Source organism: Lichenostomus cassidix, chromosome 13 (genome assembly GCF_008360975.1).
Source record: "Lichenostomus cassidix isolate B80296 chromosome 13, HeHo_3.0, whole genome shotgun sequence".
NCBI classification, from domain to species: domain Eukaryota; kingdom Metazoa; phylum Chordata; class Aves; order Passeriformes; family Meliphagidae; genus Lichenostomus; species Lichenostomus cassidix.
Window position 1 is genome coordinate 9046156 of NC_139494.1, and position 18505 is coordinate 9064660.

General features: G+C 46.6%; 1 protein-coding gene and 1 long non-coding RNA gene across 7 annotated transcripts in view; one reads left to right on the forward strand and one right to left on the reverse strand.

The window, feature by feature from the left end:
* The window catches only part of LOC146431180 (uncharacterized), a 30467-nt gene extending 29468 nt beyond the window's left edge, over nucleotides 1–999 (reverse strand). For 2 of the 3 annotated variants that reach the window (XR_014855012.1, XR_014855011.1), the window contains exon 1: nucleotides 427–597. This is a non-coding gene — a long non-coding RNA (uncharacterized LOC146431180). Of the gene's footprint in view, nucleotides 1–426; nucleotides 598–929 lie in introns of those variants that run through there. The other variant, XR_014855013.1, reaches the window with a different exon arrangement.
* Nucleotides 1000–9838: 8839 nt separating this feature from the next.
* Nucleotides 9839–18505, forward strand: part of TCF7 (transcription factor 7) — a 72243-nt gene continuing 63576 nt past the window's right edge. For 2 of the 4 annotated variants that reach the window (XM_085073539.1, XM_085073541.1), the window contains exons 1-3: nucleotides 9839–10554; nucleotides 10660–10723; nucleotides 11123–11232. In XM_085073539.1, coding sequence (XP_084929665.1) covers nucleotides 10357–10554; nucleotides 10660–10723; nucleotides 11123–11232 — 372 coding nt within the window. In that variant the 5' untranslated portion in view covers nucleotides 9839–10356. The remainder of the gene's footprint in view (nucleotides 10555–10659; nucleotides 10724–11122; nucleotides 11233–18505) is intronic. The other 2 variants (XM_085073540.1, XM_085073542.1) reach the window with 2 other exon arrangements.

Below are 18505 nucleotides of genomic sequence, written 5' to 3' on the forward strand. Positions count from 1 at the left end.
AAATTTCTGTGTATTTTAAGCCTCTATCCCAAACTGACTCCTTATACAATTCATCTGCAGGCTGTAATTTACTAAATCCATCTGTTGTTCCTACAGCTTACTTTCTGGAAATTCTGCATTTCAAGGGTCTGCTTGTTAGAGAAGGTCAAAGAGTAAAGCAGGCCCTTTCATTTCAAGTGACTTGAAAGAAAAGGAAAGGAAATTTATATTTAGAAATAGCAATGATTAACTAGGGGAAATATATTAGAGTATTAAAATAAACGACATAGAATAGCTCTTACTTCCAATTAGGCTGACTTTACTTCAAGAAAAATATTTATATACAAATATAAAAAGCTGGGGAATGCTAACCTATAGTAAGATGAAAGCATCTCATAACATAATTCATGTTAAGCCATTAAAATGGGGGATCACATTTTTACATACTTTTTCTTCTTGTCCTTCTAAAGTCTCTGCTTCTGTGCTTTCTTCTCTAATCACCAAAACTTTTCACAGCTTCTCTTTGTTAGCAAACCGCCTATGGCAACTGCACACCTTCCACATCTCCATAGCCTCAGAAAGGCACCATCTGATGTTATTGCATCCTTCTGGATCAGAACAGACTCACCATAGAATTAAGGACATTAACTCACATACAGTCTAACACTGAGGGTCTCAAGAGCTAAAGTCTGGGTCCACCAAGATGTAGTCTGGACTCCTGACTGTATTCAGGGCTTCTGTTACCAGCCCACTTATTGGACAAATAAAGAGCACCAAAGCCATTTAAAAAACCAGACGAGAGCTGTGGGCATTTCTTGAGCACACCCCATGGATAGTGAAGTGCTGGTGGTGCAGTGCAGAGCCACACAGGTCACCCTAGGTGCCCCAAGGTGTGTGTCCAGCCCCTGGGGACAACACTCAAGCTTGTTTAACCCACTGAGCTCACTCACCATCCATGCTGTAGCCATCCACAGAAGGAAAAGAGAGTGCCCTGAGACCCCTCCCTAAATACTGAGCAGCTGATGCTGTGGATGCCAGGTGATCTCTTCCACCTGACCAGTTAAAGGTGCAGCACAGCGCCAGATGTGCTTCAGGGCTGTGGGAGAGACCATGGCCACAGCCTTAGAGGGGGCAATAGTTAACACCATACTAACTAGGTACTGGGGGAAAACACAATTCATACAGCTGGACTTCAACCAGGAGACTAAAATCACCCTCTGTATGAGTGCAGAAGTCTCCCAGGACCCTTACTGGTGTGAATAGTAGGCTGTCAGTCTAAAACACATCCTGAGCTTGGCTGTGCTAATATCATGCAAGAGCACTGGTTCCATCCTGACTCAGAAGAACCCATGTCACCTACTGAGTCACCAAAACCACCCCTTGCAGCCTGGGTTTCCTTGGAGTCGCCTTTTTAAGCCTTGGTTAGGTCTGACCCTGTTTTGCCTATAAGATTTAACACTATGAGAGCCAAAAGTCATATGATGCAATGAGCTGCAGTTTGTTTGTTTTCTCAGGGGCTCTCCCTCCCTCCGACTGCAACCCTACCAAAAGGCCTTTGTCTAAGGAGTAGAGTAAGGAGTGTTTGCATTTACTTATGGAAAAGCTACACCAGCAGCTCCTCTCAAGCCTCTGAAGTCAGCTCCAGTACAGTTACTTGGCCTAAGTTCATCTAAACTAAATGGGCTGACTTGGTTCAAATGTGTTGCACAACCAAATGATAAAATTGGGGGGTGGGGAGGGGGGGAATGGCTGGTGATGACACATGTATTTAACACTGCATGTCTCCTCTTTCCAGATTAGGAGGAGCTGGCAAGCCTCTCTCTGTACACATGCCAGCAGCGGATGTCGGCACATATACAACACTTTTCAGAACAACATACTGTTGAAACATGTAGTTCAACTCCAAGGCACCCCTTCTGTTCAGTTAGCCCAAAACAGCTATTTGAATTGTCTTGCTTAATATGGTAGGATTTGTAGCACAGCTTTTAATGCTGCTTTAATCTGGTTCCTTTATTGCCACTTCAGAAGCACCGAGAAGTCAGTAGGAGCAGCCCTGCTGTGCTTTGCACAAGGTCCCCCACATCCATTTGAGCTGGGGGAAGTGACGAACCTGTTGGCAAGAGGGAAGTGTCAAGGATAGAGGAGATGTCATAAATGATACAGGAATATAATCCTCTCTTCCGCTTTTACATGTCCTCACTTTCCTTTCATTTTTCAATCTGAGGTACAGAAAAGCACGATGCTGACAAGCTCACCCTGGCTTGCTGTCAGTGTCTTGAGAAAGTCATCAGTAAAGATCTGAAAGAAATAATGTCTGCAAAATAAATAAAAATATATTCCAAGCTGTAAATGAAGTGTTCTGCACTCATTAACAGAACGCCCTGCCTTGATGACTTCAGATTTTAAAATAAATTCTGTTCTTTCCTCCTTTTTCTTTCAAAAATTTTTGCGTGAATAATTATAAATTCAGCATCTCCCCAACCCCATATTCTTTTTACTACTTCATTTGCCCCTTTATCTCTTCAGTTATTTTATTCTTTCTCACAAGCAATTGCTAACAGTCATTAAAACAAAAAACCAGTGCAGAAAAACCCCATCTTTTGCTGTGGGTCTAGAGTGATGCTGAATGTATCAGAAGTGGCCAATACACCCCAAGTCACATGGGTGGATTTTAGAAATTGGAATAATTTTCCTTTAGTTTCTGATCTGGTGATTCTATCTCACCACCACTATCCTGACAATTTCCCTTTAGTTTCACTTCCTAGCAGCTGCTTCCATTCCTCTCCCCCTATCTCTCTCCATGGCTCTGGCACTGGGGAGGATTTGGTCAGACTGCAAAGACTCAGGGAGGGTTTCCTGCCATGGGACTCAAGCTGGTGTACCTGCAAGGCAGGAGCCTCCAAAGTCTCCAGCTCTGCTCTGCCCAAGTTCGATGTGCTAATGTGGAGATCACAGAGAGAGCTGCAGCCAACCCTTTCCCCTTCTCAGCAGCCCCAGTCCCTGCAGGTACCTCTCAGTGAAACAGCCTCTGGTTTGGGTCTTGTTCCTTTTACTGCCCTCTCAAGCACCCAGATAGAGCAGTTTTCCATTCAGATGTCCCAGATTACCACAACTAAAAGCAGTTTCACTGTCTGCCACTCACTTCAGCAGTTCATTTCTGCCATCCAGCCCCATTGTCAGCAATGATCCTCATTCTGATCTACCTAACCCAGATTTTTCAAAATTATTCTTAAAACTTCAAAATTAATCATAAAATCAAGGAATTGTTAAGGTTGGAAAATACTTCCAAGATCACCAAAAACAACTTTCAACTGAATACTCCCATTTTCATTAAATCACATTCCAAAGTGCCACACTAACATGCTTTTTGAACACTGTCAGGAATGGTAACTCCACCATTCCCCTCCACTAACTCTTCTAAAACTAGAGCTGTCCTTTAGAAATGACCTCGTTCAGACAAAAGCAAGTTGGGGAGTGCCTGTGTGTGAAATTGCACTACCCTGTCTGATGGAAAACCTTCGGTGGGATACATGACAAGGGAAGAAGTAGTTGGAAGATGGGTCTGGATCACCACCTCTTAACCAGGCTCAGCTGCAGCCTGGACAGCATGTCTGAGCAGAGCCTGAGCTAAAAGAACAATATTTGGGTTTCTCCTGTACTTTGTTCCATCCAGTGTTGAAACGGGAATCCCAGGACAAAGTGTACTTTATGCGAATTGTAGCAAACTCACAGCAAGAGGCTACTTCCACTGGCTTGTAAGGATTTCCTTAAAATGTGAAGGACACTTTCAGAGAAAAAAGGAGCCCTGTACCTTGTTTTGGTAAAAACTAAAGTTTTCTAGACCAGAAAATCAACATACTTTTCCCTATAGTTTATGGGAAAACAGTTGTGGAAGAAATGAGTGTGATTCTGCAAATCTGTCCTCATGGATCCTTTTAATTTAGAGGCATGAGTCATCGGAGCAGGGACTCCTTGGATGATTGTGTGACCACAGGATGCAGCCCTGGAAAAGTGTTTTTGTAAACAAATAAACATGCTCCTTCCTGTTTGAATCTCAGATCTTTCAGCATTGGGCAAGCGCCTGAGAACCTGACAGTGAGAGTAACAAGAAATATTAAATGCAATGCCAGTTGCTTGGTCCAGCTCCAAGAGAAAGAGGTGAACAAAACACACAGAGTGAAAAATAGATTGCTCTTTTAAAGTCCTTTGATAATCCAAAGTGTTATTAGTATCAGGAACAAAGAAAAGACTTGTTAAGTGAAAATTGCCTGAAGAGATGGTCTTACAACCTGACAAAATCAGAACAGAGGGTAAAAAACCAAAAACTGGGAGATTTGATGATGGCTTGTGCCATGTTGTGCCATACACAGAGGGAATGATCCAAAGATCACAGGCTCCAAAATGGATTTCACACCACGGCTTTTGACATCTGATGAAGTCTTTCGAGAGAGATTATCCTCTTTTCCTGGAGAAAGCAGGATGCTGGCCCCAGTCAGCAGTCTGCACTGCCTTTGCTACTTGACTCCCAAAGGGGAAAAATGGAGTCTTCAGTCCTAACAGCTGGAAACATTTCCAGCAAAGCACATAGATATTCGAAAGCAACCTAAAAATTGCAGCGTCAGGGAGTCAATTTTCTGATGGTAGTTTAAAAGCAAACTTTTGCCAGCAGTCAGGGAATCCTTTAAGTACATTTAGATCAATGCATGAAGTCAAATAAACACACCAAATCCCTCAAGATTAAGATGGGCAGAGTGTATCCAGTCAGGAAATGGCTGAGCCACTGCTTGACCCCTTTTTTCTGTCACAGACCAACAAACCTGGAGGATGTTCCAACCCAGCCCCAAATCCTGCTGTAGCTGGGCACACACCAGCGAGGGAAAGGCGACATGGCAAGGAGAACACGAGGCTTCTCCTGGCCTCAGCTGGGTCGGGATGTTTCAGTTGCAAGCGATAGATCTATTTTACGTATTAGAGCTTGTCTAGACTAAGGAAATGTTCCTGCTATGACTATGCTGAGGTAATTACACCAGTGTAAACCCCTTTGGGCAAAACAGAGCTTTCAGTGGCCTGATTTACGCTGGTCACTTGCCAGGATTAGTTCAGCTGGTACCAGCCTGTCCTCCAGGAGCTCCTGCTCCCAGCTGGAATCTCACACAGCAGTTCTCATCCGTCTCATCTGAAATGCTGGCACTGCCAATCTATCAATCAAGCCATCCTTATGGGACAGTTGTGCAAATGTTTTTCTCCAAAAGAATGGGAAATATTTAGAAGGATCCTACATTAGTGGAGAATCGATTAATAAGCCACTAAAAAAATGCTGAAATAAATCTGGGTTTAAATTAAAGCATATTTGGACTTGTATATGCATATCAGGGAAACATGTTTGCTACAAATACAATAAAATAGGAAAGCTGATGCAGGATGTTTAACCTGTCAGGGATAGATGTGTCATTTACCCAGATTAAATGAACTTGTGTGAGAGGACAAAATATGTCCAAACAGTAAAATGGGAGCTACTCCAAACTGATCCATCTGAATGAACAAAAAACCAGAGAAAAAAATAACTAAATTAAATAAATCCAAGGAAGGCCCTTTTAAAGTGCAGAAGGCAGAAACCTAGTCTAGGAGAAGTCAGCAACATTTACATTGACTTTAAAGGAGAGGCTTCACTTACTCTAACTGCTGTGCAGAGTGTGGTACAAAATACATGTGCTGAGTTTCACACACAGCATTCAGGGAACATGTTGATAAATGCAGGATGAGGAACAGGCGCACTAACAGACAGACTTGGTTATATTTTAATCTGGTTTACTGTTACCTGCAGGTGTTGCAGTTAAAATGTTCTAAAAAGTTACTATACACCTTTAATTCTAAACAGTTACTGGAAGGACAGCTAGAAACTGTAATAGTAAAGCAAACATGCTGCTTTAAAAGTTTCCTTATTAAAAAAAAAAAAATTAAAAGGAGGGGGGGAAAGTATGTCTGAAGCACAAAGATGACATCAGAAAAGTTCCTCAATTCACAGATGGCTGCACCTTTCAAAAAAAATTAAAACAGGAACCCTAGATTGATTTAATCACCCATACAAGCGAAAAAACGTAATGAAGATATTTAGTGCCAAATTGGTTTCTTGGGACCTTTTCCATGTAAATAATACAAATCAAACCTTGAAGTTCAGTGCAGATATGATCTGACAAGTAAGCCAGGCTTTTTGTTTTCCTTTGATCCAGCTCCAGAAATATTTTATCCAAGGTAAAGTTGGTTTTAAGTGTTTTCCATTTCAGTTTTTAATTTTGGATATTCATCATATAGGAAACTTGCTTATAATGCTTCAAACATCAGTCAGGCTGCACTGACTCATGGCACCAAACATAAAGATTTCCTTGTATTTGCTTGTAACAGGGGGAATATCAAGAGCTCCCAGTGCGACACAGGATCAATTTCCATCGCTCAGTTATTTTTAATGGTACAGGGAATGTGGACAACCCCAGCTGAATATTTCCAAACATCAAGACAAGCTAGTTCCAGTATTTTTTGCACTGTTCCACTTCTCCTAGGTGTGTTGGGGAATAATACTCTGAAGATAGTAAGATAACCAGGCCTTTGCTTTCTAAGTGATTCCCCAAATTCCCCACATGCTGTCATTCCCTCAGGATGCCATCTGGGAGCAACAGTGCCTTCTCTTGGAAGAAAATCTTCACATGCTAAGTTTATTCTAATTTTTTTTTTTTTTACTTCTCTGATTCTGTTTAAAATAAAAATTAAAAATTAAAAAAAGACAAAAAAACATTTTCTATTCCATTTTCAAACCAGGATGAAGATTCTGAAGTTCAGAAAAATATATATATAAACCTGAACTTGTTCACAATTTTTAGTGTTGTGTGTGTAAATATGGGTTTAGGCACCTTGCTGTAGGCATCCAGTTTTAAAAAATTCAGCTCTTGTCAATAATGTAAAATCCTGTGGATTCTCTTCCTTCCACAAATTGGTATGTAGTATATTTAGAATTAACAGGGCCCATTTTCTCTTTTGACTCGAATATGTGGTGTAAGGTTAATGAAAATAAGATGGATCTTTTATTTTGGGTCTTACACATAATATTATTAAATGTGCCCACCAGAAATGTAGGATAAAATATTTGCTCTGCTTGAAGATTATGTGATATTTGTATTCTAAGCCTCACCACAGTGGGTTTCTTTAAATAGAAGCTATACTTTACTCCTAAATTGCTTAAGGCAAAGGAAGCAGAGATGATGTTTTTATGAATGTTTAAATGCAAATGGAACTGAGAGTGAATGCTATGCTAGCTAACATCAAAGGCTCACCAAAGTCTCTGCATTAATGAGGCTCTTTGTTTCCTGGATCACAGATTACAACAGGTTTCCAACTCATTGCCAAGGCTTTATCTCCATTTGGGAGGGCTGTAAATCTCAGACGATTTTTTTCACATGCAAAACAAGAGGATCATCTGAAAGAAGAAAGAAAAAAAATCTTAAAGTAGCAAATATTTCATTCAAATGATTATTCCTCAAAGTGGCTGCATCTTGTTTTATTTTTGGGATGTTTAAAAGAATGGAAATTTGCCGACAGAGTTTCCTATGGGGCAGCTCATTCATTTGGAAGAGAAAACTGAGCAGGAAAAAAGCAAACAGCATCCTTCCCCTCTCCCATCATCTTCAGCCCCGCATCAACTGTGCCCCGAAATCAGAACAATAATTCTATGTCATGCAAAATCACCAATTAGCAGAAAGACACATTTTGCTCCATTTAAATATATTCAAGTACTTTTCAAAGTGGCTCCAACTAGTTCTTCTCCTCCCGAAAAAGTAATGAGATTATATCCCTAGTAATAATACCCTAATTAACAAGAAAAATAGGGACCAAGATTTTTAGCTTCCTATTCAAGGGCTGAATGTGACAATATGTTGTATATTGGGTCATAAAAAACAATTTACATGGCGTCATTACAGTCTGTAGCAAAGTCTCCAGGACCCAGGGCTATCTTATGCAATCTTAATTAAGGAAAATAAATATCGGTGTGTTGTTTTAAGCTACTGGAGACATGCACAGGACCTGTCGTGTGTGATCAGAAGAGATGGGGAGTTTCCTTTTCCATGGGAACTGCTTAAAAAACCCTCCGACGCCGACACACAAGTGTCTAGTGCCTTCGAAATGGGCTGCAAAGATGGTAATTTCTTGTTTCCTGACCCTCGGGGCCAGGCAGGAAAACTAATAATTTTCTGCCATCCCGCGTCACGTCTGTGCTCCGAAGGGGCCGAGGGCGCGATGAAGGGAGAGTCGCCCGTGCCTGCGGTGTGCACGGCGGGTGGCCAGTGACACCCACGTGTCACACGGGTGTGTCCGTACCCACGGCCGGGAATGGGCAGCTGTTGTGGGCAGTGTGTGTGGGTGTGTGTGTGTGCTCAAACACACATGCCCTGATGTGTCCCAGTGTATGCACGTGTGTGCTGATGCCACGGGGGGTGTGTGTGTGTGTTCATGGGTGTCTATCTGTGCACACATGTGTGTCTGTACACACGTCCTGGTGTGTTTCAGGGCACACATGTGCATGCTGAGGTGTCTGTGTGCACACACACGTGTCCTGATGTGTGTCAGTGTATGCACACATAGGTTGATGTGTTCTTGTATATGCACACACATCTGTGCTGTGTCTGTGTGCACACATACGTGTCCTGATGAGTGTCAGTGTGTGTACACAAACAAATGTTCTGACATGTGTCTGCAGTTCCATGTTTGGCCTTCTGTCCTCAATGTCCAGTCATGTGCTGCTGATCTGTGCCTGTACATTTCGAGGCAAATGTGAGCGTGCAGATGTGTTTGTGTGTGCAGATGTGTCTGTGTGTGCAGATGGGTGTGTACAGATGCCTGTGCGTGCCAGATGTGTAGCTGTGCATGCTGATGTGTGCAGTTGTGTATTCTCTTGTGCTGATGCGTCTGGGGCTGTGTGTGGATCCCACTGCCCTGTGCTTAAGTGTGTGAGTGCTCACATGTGCCAGATGTGCAGCTGTGCGTGTGCCACAGGTGTGTTTGTGTGTGTAGCTGTACACACAGACATCTATAGAGATGTGTGTGTGTGTGTGGGGCCGTGCAGACCTGACACGTGCTAATGCTGCTGCACGTGTACAGACTGTGCACACACGGATGTGTGCACGCAGACATGTGTGTGGATGTGGGTGAGGTGTGTGCGTGCAGCTGTGCGTGTGCAAGCAAGCACAGACATGTGCAGGTGTGTGCACAGCTGTGGGCAGGCAGGAGTGTGCACAGGTGAGCTTGTGCCATGCTGCGGGTGCAGATGTGTATGCACAGAAGCGTGTGCAGGAACGGGGATGTGCGTAGATGTGCATGGGGGGTGTGTGTGCACAGATATGTGTGCAGGCGTGTCCGTGTGTGCAGCGTGTCCATGTGTGCAGCGTGTCCGTGTGTGCAGGCGTGTGCGCACACACATAGGCACAGGTGCGTGTGCGGATGTGCGAGCAGAGATGCATGTGCATGGCCGTGTGTGTCACAGACGTGCACACACACCCGGGGCTGCACCAAGCCCCCGGAGCTGCCCACCCCCGGGCCGCCCTGCACCCCCAAAGCCCCCCAGGCCGCAGCCGGGCCGGGAGAGGTCACCCCGCCGTAGCCTTTAGTGCAGGGACTCGGCGTCGGAGCGTGTGTGTCGGCGCGCGTGTCCGCTCGTTTGCGCGCTCATCCGCGTGTGCGCGCCCCAGTCGTGTCTGTGTGTCCGTGCGTGTGTGTGTGTCCCCGTGTGTCCCCGCCCCCGGCCCCTCCCCGCCGCTGCCAATCACCCGGCGGCCGCTTTGATGTCGCAGCGCTCGCCCGCCGCGCCGCCGCGCTCGCAGTCGGACCGGGCGCTCCGTGCTCCGCCAGCCGCCGGCGCCCGCTGCTCCAGCCAAACTTCCCGGGGCTCGGAGGGCGGGGGGGCGGCGGCGGCACGGGGGGGCCCGTGGAGCCCGGCATCCCGCGACGCCTGCCCGCCCGCAGCCGGCCGAGCCCCCCGAGAGCCGCCGGAGCGGGGAGGGAACAGGAGGAGGAGGGGGGAAGGAAAAGAGTGAAGAGGGAAAAGCGATTCTAATTATTTTTTTCGAAAGGAAGGATTTAAAGGGAATTCGGAAAAGGGGAAAGAAATTAAAGGGGGGGAAAAAGTTTAGAAGTTGAAAGGAAGAGAGGAAGAAACTTTAAAAAGAAAAAAAATTCAAGAGGGAGCAATTTTTTATTTTTTTGCTTTTTTTTAAGAGGAGAAAAAAATAATTGAGGGAGGGAAAAAAATAATAATTGCGAAGGGCTTGATCCGGGAGAACAATACTCGCCGGGAAAGTTGCTGCGCGGCGGGGAGGGAGCGGCGGGAGGAAAATGCCGCAGCTGGGCAGCGGCGGCGGGGACGACCTGGGCGCCACGGACGAGATGCTGGCCTTCAAGGACGAGGGCGAGCAGGAGGAGAAGATCCCCGAGAACGCCTTCACCGAGCGCGACCTGGCCGACCTCAAGTCCTCGCTGGTGAACGAGTCCGAAGGCAGCGGCAGCCCGGCCGCCGCCGCCGCCGATGCCGAGGTGAGCCGGGCCGGAGCAGCCCCGCACGGCGGCCCCGCGCCCCCCGCCCCGCCGCGGCCCCCGCCCCACGCCCCCGCGCTGCCCCTCTCTCTCCTCCCCGTGCAGGCCCTCCGGCGAGTGGATCCGCAGAGGGTGTACCAGGAGAAGCTCCCGGACCACATGGATGATGGTTAGTCACGGAAACCTCCGCGTGTCTCTGTGTGTCCCCCTCTCCTCGTTCCCGGTTCCCGCTGGTCTTCACCAGTGCGCCCCGTCCAGTGCTCGCCCTCCCCGGGGTGGTGACCCACTGGTTCCCCAGCCCATCACCCTGTCACCCCTGGGAGTGAGGGGTGCCAGCCTGGCCACCACAGCCCCCGGTGAGAAGGCTGCTCCTGACAGCACCGAAGCTTCCTAGTGTCCCCACCGTGGGGGTCTGCACCCATGGGGGACCCTGGCACCCCCCAGCACCCTCTCTGAGGAGTATGGGACAAAAAGACTCCCACAACGTGCTGTAACCTCTTTGGGGACCCCGACAGGCAGGGAAATCACCTGTCATAAGACCAATTTTGACAGGGAACATTGATTTCAGCAGGTATGAAACACCAGGACCCAGGGATGTATAAAGGATCTGCATATTCCGGTTACCCTTTCCTGATGCTCTCAGATCCGTATCTGCCGAATGGATCTATGTCACCTCTGGTGAGTTTCTCCTCTCCTCATGGAGTTGTTTTATGGCCTCTCTCACTACTGAAGTATGTTGCAGGTATTGTACAGGCACCTACACATGCTTTTTGCCTAACAAATTGGAGCCCAGTTTCTGAAATACCTGGGCACTGTTCTGTCCAAGCCGAAGGGAAGAGCAGTGGGAAGGGGGAGAGATGCTCAGCAGGAAGCGCCTGCTTTACTCCGAATTTGCTGGAGGAGCTGCTTTCCCAATCTCCTCATGCTCCATGTTTGCCTTTGCTCTTCCAGCAGTCAAATCCTAATATGTAATGAAAGAATGTCCCTTCCTTTTTCTGGGTCACAGGCTTTGGAGGGAGCAGCTCCTGGTCTTTGTGTGTGTTCAGGGATATGTCCCACAGCCGAGCTTGAGTTCAATGTGTCTGCCTGTAAAACAGCCAGGTACTGGCATGCCATGTGTTAGGGCTCTGTTGTGAATGGTGGCCCAGAAAGTGGGTCCTGTGCTTCTAATATGGCAATAGAGGTTTTTAGGAAAAGGCTTCACACTGCTGGAGGACTGTTCCCATCTTCTTCCTATAAAGTTTTTTCCTATTGGTTTAAATCAGCCTTAGTAATTCTGTATGTTCTCATGTTTCTAAGTTTTGCTCTCTGAATAATTAAACTAAAGGCTTTTCTACAAAAGCTGTCTTTCCCCATCGCCATCTCGATCAGAACTTCAGGAAATAATGTCCTGACATTGCAGCAGTCGGTGCTGGTGTCGCTCCTGGGAACTGGCACTGCTGCGTTTGTTTCAGATGTTGTTCTGCTTTAGCCATCGGCAAGGAAGGACAGAACATAATTTGGTTTATTTCAGGTTCAGTGTGTAACCTTTAAAGGGATAAAGTTTAAAAGGTTATATAAACCTGTCCTTAATTCTGGTCATTTGTTCACAAGAGGGTTAGGATGTAAAACTGGTGTTATGAAAAACTGATGGATTGTGGGGTATGAAACTCAGTATTATTGTGGGAATCAGTGCTGTGCCCTCACACCCAACCCAGCTGACCTGGGCACCAGGAGATGGGTTCCTGCGAGAGCCTGCGTGCACCCCACACAGCTTTTCCTAGGGGAGTCAATTTTTCTGGCTGCAGACTGCTGGAACTTTGCTGAAGTTAGCAGATGTTGAGGATCTGTCCCTAAATTTTTCAGTCTTACTTCAGTTTACAGCAAGAAAAGATGTGTTTGCAAGGCAGGGCCAGTGCATGTTGTAACCATTTCTTCTGGTGCTTCCCACCTTGTCCAGGTACCAGGTATCCCCATCATCCCCTAAAATATTAAGCTGCTCTCTTCCTGATAAACTTCAAATGCTTTTAAATTTGTATTATGTAAACACATTTAATTTGCTCCCTGAGATGGAATCTGGGTAACTCGAGAGTTATGTTAGTCCAGCGACTTTTTCTGTAGCGGAATATTTATTTTAATCTTAAATTCTTCCTAGATGGGCAGCAAAGTCCAATAACCTATTTATTAGCAGTTAGGCTATAAAGTAGATTGTGGTTTAGGAATCACTTTTTCCCTTGATAATGAAATAAAATCCAAGTCGTTACTGTCAGAGCAGCAGACAGGAACAAATAGACTGTGCAGAACTCAAAGGGGAGAAAATATAGGTAGTAGAGAAGGAATGATCCCATCCCCTTGAGAGCCACCAAAATCATTCAGTGCCTCAACCAGCTTCCTTTACACCTGTTTGGATCCTGCCGTGCTTTATGGAGAGCTGAGTTGATGTTTTCAATTTAAGATCTGTTACCTAACAGACAGGGGAAGATTTCTTCCTCAGATGAAGGCTGGTCTTGTGGTTTTTCAACTTATTACAATAGCTATTCCAATATATTATTTTGGGCAATTTTCTTTTGTATGTCTATTGACTGTGCAAAGGTTATCATGGTAAATTATGGATTGCTCTCATATAGATTTATTGCTGCTGTGTACATTATATAAAGTGTGGGCAATAATCTGGTGGCTGCTTCCAATAATTGAGGAGGTCAGATGTGTGACCGAAGATTGCAGATACTTAACCATCCATAAAAGTGTGTTTAATTAACACTTTAGCACAAGTAGAGCTGGGGAGGAGGGTTGTGTGAGTGAATAGGATTACGTATCATGGTCGTGCATGCACTTGATAGTGGAGATTGTATTTTGGCTAATGAGGCTTCCTGGAAACGGTTGTTTGCAAGTAGGATTAATTCTAGAATCTTAAAAAAAAAATCAATTAAAAAATTAACCCAGGAGTACTTTGGCAAACTGTCAGGGCTTTACGTTGAAAACAGTAATTTACCTGATTGAAAACAGAGTATAACTCCCTGAAAGACACAGAGCAGCCAGCACTGAGGCTAGGGCTGAACCCCTGCACTGCAACGCTCTGTAAAACCACATTTTTTTCGGTGGGCTCCCCACGAGCCCTGTCAGGGAGCAGCAAGCGGCTCTGGACTGGCCCCAGCGCTTGTCTGGCTGGGTGTGTTGCTACCAGCAGTACTGGGGTGCTGCTTTCCTATTTTCTTTCTGTTTTTCTCAACAGCATCACTTTTGCTTTGTTTCCCTCAAGGTGTTTGTAGCCACTAACTGTTACACTGCTCACCCCAGCATCCTGCTCAGGTCCCCACATCTCCCAGCCAAAATTGCCTCTTTTTACCAAAACACACCCACTCGTGTTATGGGTTATTTACATGCTCTGATGCCACTCCAGAGTGATGCTCTGAGGATGTCTGGGCTCCTGCCATAGACAGCGAGGCCGATGGTGATCAGCCCAGCTATCCCTGCAGGGCCAGCAGCAGAGGGGGTGGCAGGAGCTCCCCGCAGCAGGGTGGCCTGCCCTGGCTGAAGGTGGCAAATGCCAGGGTAGGATGATTCAGCCCGGCTGCTGCTGGTTTGGGCAGGCACAAGGTTCCTGGACTGGCAGGAGAGCTGTCGCTGGGGGCGCGGGCAGGGTGAAGGTGCTGCTGGAGCTCAGGACAAAGCAGAGGGCTGAGCCCAGGTCTGCCGTGTTCTGGGAGCTGTGAACCACATCAGCTGCTGGGCTGCCGAGGGCACACTCTCAGTCAAGGGTGTTTCAGAGCATCTTGGCATAGCCTGTGTGTGCATCTGAAATCCTGGCTCTCTGCAAGGCCCCAGGAGAGATGTCTCTCACCTGGCTCTCGGGTGTTGTGTGCATGGTCGCTAATGGCTCCACTTTATCCCATCTTACGCAAAGTCCAGCTTTTCCCAGAGTGAAATGTATAGGGTTTACGGGTTAAAAATCTGCAAGAAACTTCCAAAGAATATGAACAAGTTGAGGAACTGTTTTTCTAAATTAAATATAAAATCATAAAACTATATCCTTTTTTAAATAGTACAAATGACTTTAAATCAAATTAAGGTACATCCTTAGTAAGAACATCAGCCTTTTAGGTGGTTGCAAACATTAGAGGTCAGACATGGTCAAACATGTTAACACTTTGATCAGATTAAAATATTTTTCTTGCTACAGTTGTATAATTGAGTTTAGACCTGAGGGGGTTTTCTGAACATTGTTATATCTTGTACCATGTGGTAGTTAAATGGTAAAAAGAGCACTTATAAGTTCCTTTAAGTTCCTTTTGTAGGTAGGTTTATAAAATAGGGGAATGAGCCATGCTGCCCTGTATATAGGGCACGAGGTCTGCTCCCATTGATGGGAGGGATCCGAGCGGAGCTCCTCACAGCTTCTGTGCACCTCGGGTGTGTGTGGTGAGCGTGTGAGGAGCGTAAAGGCAGGATTAAAATGTTAAATGTGTAAAGCTGAGGCACTGGACTTTCCGTCTGTGTGAGAAACAGAAGTGCAAGAGCCTCTCTTTCTTTGGAAAATAGACTCTACCTCATTTTCTTAATTACTAAGTTGTCAAACCAGAGCTTACATGGGAGCAGAAGAATGGGGGTACCTCCCAAAGCCCTGCACAGAAAGTCCCCAAATAATACAGCAGGACTCACAAATAATGCTGCTTTTCAGAGCCTGGTCCCTGTGGTCTGCTGGGCTCCTTGAGCTTGTTCAGAGGGTATGAAATATCCCCTTGGGCAGGGCAAGATGAAAGTGCAGTTCCTGCTGGCCTGGGGCCACAGGGCCCAAATGTCTAACACGAGGTCAAAAAGCATGGAGCTACAGTCTAGGGCTGCTCTTCAGTGGACAGAAGCTGAAGCAGCAGCAGCAGAGCCCCAGGACACGGCTGCTTCTCCTGCATCCCCTTCCCCAAGGCTGCTTCTCCTGCGTCCCCTTCCCCAAGGCTGCTCCATCCCTCTGCAGAAGGAGACTGTGACCCCCACAGCAGCTGGCGGAAGGAAATCTGCAGCTCAGCTGCTTCTCTGCCTTTCTGTCCTGACTTGCACTGTCAGGGCAATAGTTTAGTATTGCTTTTTCCTGTGTTGAGTTCTGATCTTGTTGAAACCAGTGGTAGAACTCCCCGGAGCCACCGTGTGATGGGGATTTCTGGCTGTGAGAGGACGGCTGTGTTCCTCTGCAGATGTCATGTGTGGAGGGAGGAAGGAGGGCAGCTGGAAGCCAGCAGTAGCTCTGTGTGTTCCCAGCAGTGCCTGCTGCTGTGGTAGAGCAGTGTCCCAGCCAGGTTCCCTGGCAGCAGAGACCTTGCCAGGGTGGTTCCCTGTCCCCATAAATTGTGACATTCCCAGCAGAAAGCGTTACGAGCGCAGTGGCTGCTGGTGGACCTCCTGGCAGACAGGCAGATGAGTAATTTGTTCCCTCCTGACCAAAGCAAATCCACTTCTTTCAGCTCTCCTACCTAGCTTGAAATAAGATAATGGTGAAAATTATGTTTTATGTTAAAGCGTAATGTTGGATAGGTGGATGTACCAAGGCACAGGGCTTCCGAGGTCATTTATTGCATGTCTGATTCAGTCTTGGCTCCCCCCAAGGAAAATTCTTGTGTTAATTTCTGAGTTCATATCACACCCTCAATTTTGAAGCAGAACTTCCCTTTGAAATAAATTAGAGTTCTGCTTAAGAAGCAGCGACATGATACAGCACTGCATGTGTGTGGTCTAATAATAATATAACCTTATTTTTAAAATTGTTTGGAATGAAAAAAAGAGAAAGCAAAATGTCATAGGGAAACAAAAGCAAGTTTTATGTAAATCTGTGCATGTGAGCAAGTGTGCACGTGATTCAGACAGTTCAACAATATCTGCTCTCCCACTGGGATTCCTTCACAGGCGACCCTGGAACTGGCTTCCCAGGCATGGGATGCTTTGTTGGCAGGGAGTTGCTATGAGATATGTATGGTAAAGGCACCGTTCCTGCAAATTTCCAACTGTTGCTGTTTGTGAAATGTTACGGGCTTGACTGGTTGAGAATTTGGAGAGAGAAGCAAAAACTTAACATCAACTCAAATTCCAAAAACTCATCCATTTTAGTGATTAGTGGTTGTGAAAATTTAACAGTGAAGAACAAAGTGATTTGGGTTTGAGTGGCACATGGCATGTCCAGGATGAAAAGTGCAGAGCTGGTCTGGTATCCAAAGCTGTAACTGAAGGAAGGGGGAGCAGGAGGGTCTCTGCAGTGTGTTTCCTTATGTGTTGCTTCACAGCTTGTGATCCCTCTAGTGTCGTGGCTCTGTTGGCACCATTAAATTCCTGCACTGGGGTGAAAAGCCTGGCTAATCCAATGCACTGGGGTGTGCTGGCATTTGCTGTCCTAAGGTACCCAGTCCAGTAACCCCGCATGTGTTCCTGTGACTAAACAGACATTGCTGGTTCCCAAGAGATGACTCTCTTGCCTGCTGTCATAGATCTTCTGCAAAGGACCAGATCCTAATCACAGGCTGAACCCTCTCTATCTGTAGCGTGATCTGCAAGGGAAGCAGGATTTTGGGATATGGGTGGTGTGAGCTGCACATGGAAGATAGCAATCTGGTGTGGACTGTGTGTGTCTGTGTGTACATGGCACGGTGGTTATGGGGAGAGCAAAGCCTAGTGCTGAGAAACATCAACAGTTTTGAGGAAGCATCTACAGCTTGCCATTAATGTCACACCCGCTGTTGTTTGCCTTTTGGCCATGATTCATCAAGACCAAATTTAGTCTTTGTTTGCTACGGGTTGGCCTTTGAGCCCCCTCACCAATTCACCAGAGGGAAGGTGAGGAAGGACCCGAGCATTGTGAGCCTTGTTACCCTCCCAGTGAGGCTGTGCTGGACAGGGTGGGTTTGGGTGAACGGCAGTCAGGCACATGCTGCTCTTCAGGTACTAAAATCTCCTGCACCATGTGTAAGTCACAATTTCCTCAATAAACCCTCAAGGGTTGTCTTCCCCTATCAATTCCATTGATTAGAAGAGGGACTAGGTGCTGGACAGCCCCAGAACTGTCTTCTTGTAGGCAGTGGCCACTGTGGGAGCCTCTCTCCATCCTACCCCTCCAAGGTTTTGGCCACAGCGACTGCAGCTCCCTCTCCTTCCGTTTGTTGCTCATTTCAAAGAATCACAGAATGGTTTGGGTTGGAAGGGACCTTAAAGATCATCCCATTCTAACCCCCTGCCACGGGCAGGGACAGCAGCCACTAGACCAGGTTACTCAGGGCCCTTGGTTTCCCATGCCTTTGCCACTGCACCTCACCACTCAGGGAGCCAGCAGATGGCTTATGTCAGCATCTCTGCCAGCCTGATGTACACATGCTCTTACCTCATCATTTACCCATGGTGGGTGGAGGGCACAGCAGTAGGAGAGTAGGTACAAGTTGCTTCCTGAACTCTTCGCAGAGCCACTGCGGCAGGGAAAGCTTCTCAGCCTGATCAAATCCCAGGCTGGTGCCAAGCTGGGACGTGTGAGTCCCCCCTCTAGGCTCTTTCATGTGCTATTCTTTGAATCTTTCTTTTAAAAAGTAGGCTATAACATGATAGTTGCTCATTAGTCTCTGTGTCTGGAGGATGAAACAAAGGTTTGGTAGGCGAACAGGTGACTCAGAGGGTTGGATACAGGATACAGAGCTATTCACTTCCTAGTTTCCAGTTTTAATCCAGCTGAATCAGTAAAGACCAGGTGCCTGTTCTGTCTGCTGGCTTGTCCAGCGGTCTGTCCGGGAGGGCACGGCTCTCTCCAGGCCCCAGGCAGTGCGAGTGTTTCATGGTGTGAATGACGAGGTGTCCTAAGAACCTGCAAAGTCTGGACCAAACCCTCTGTGAGCATCAGCCCAGGTCTTGTTCTCACCATGAGACTGCCGGTTCAGCACGTGCTGGTGGTTCACAAACCCACCGACTTTGTTTCTTAAAGGAAGGGTTTGCAACCTTGTGTGCCTCTGAG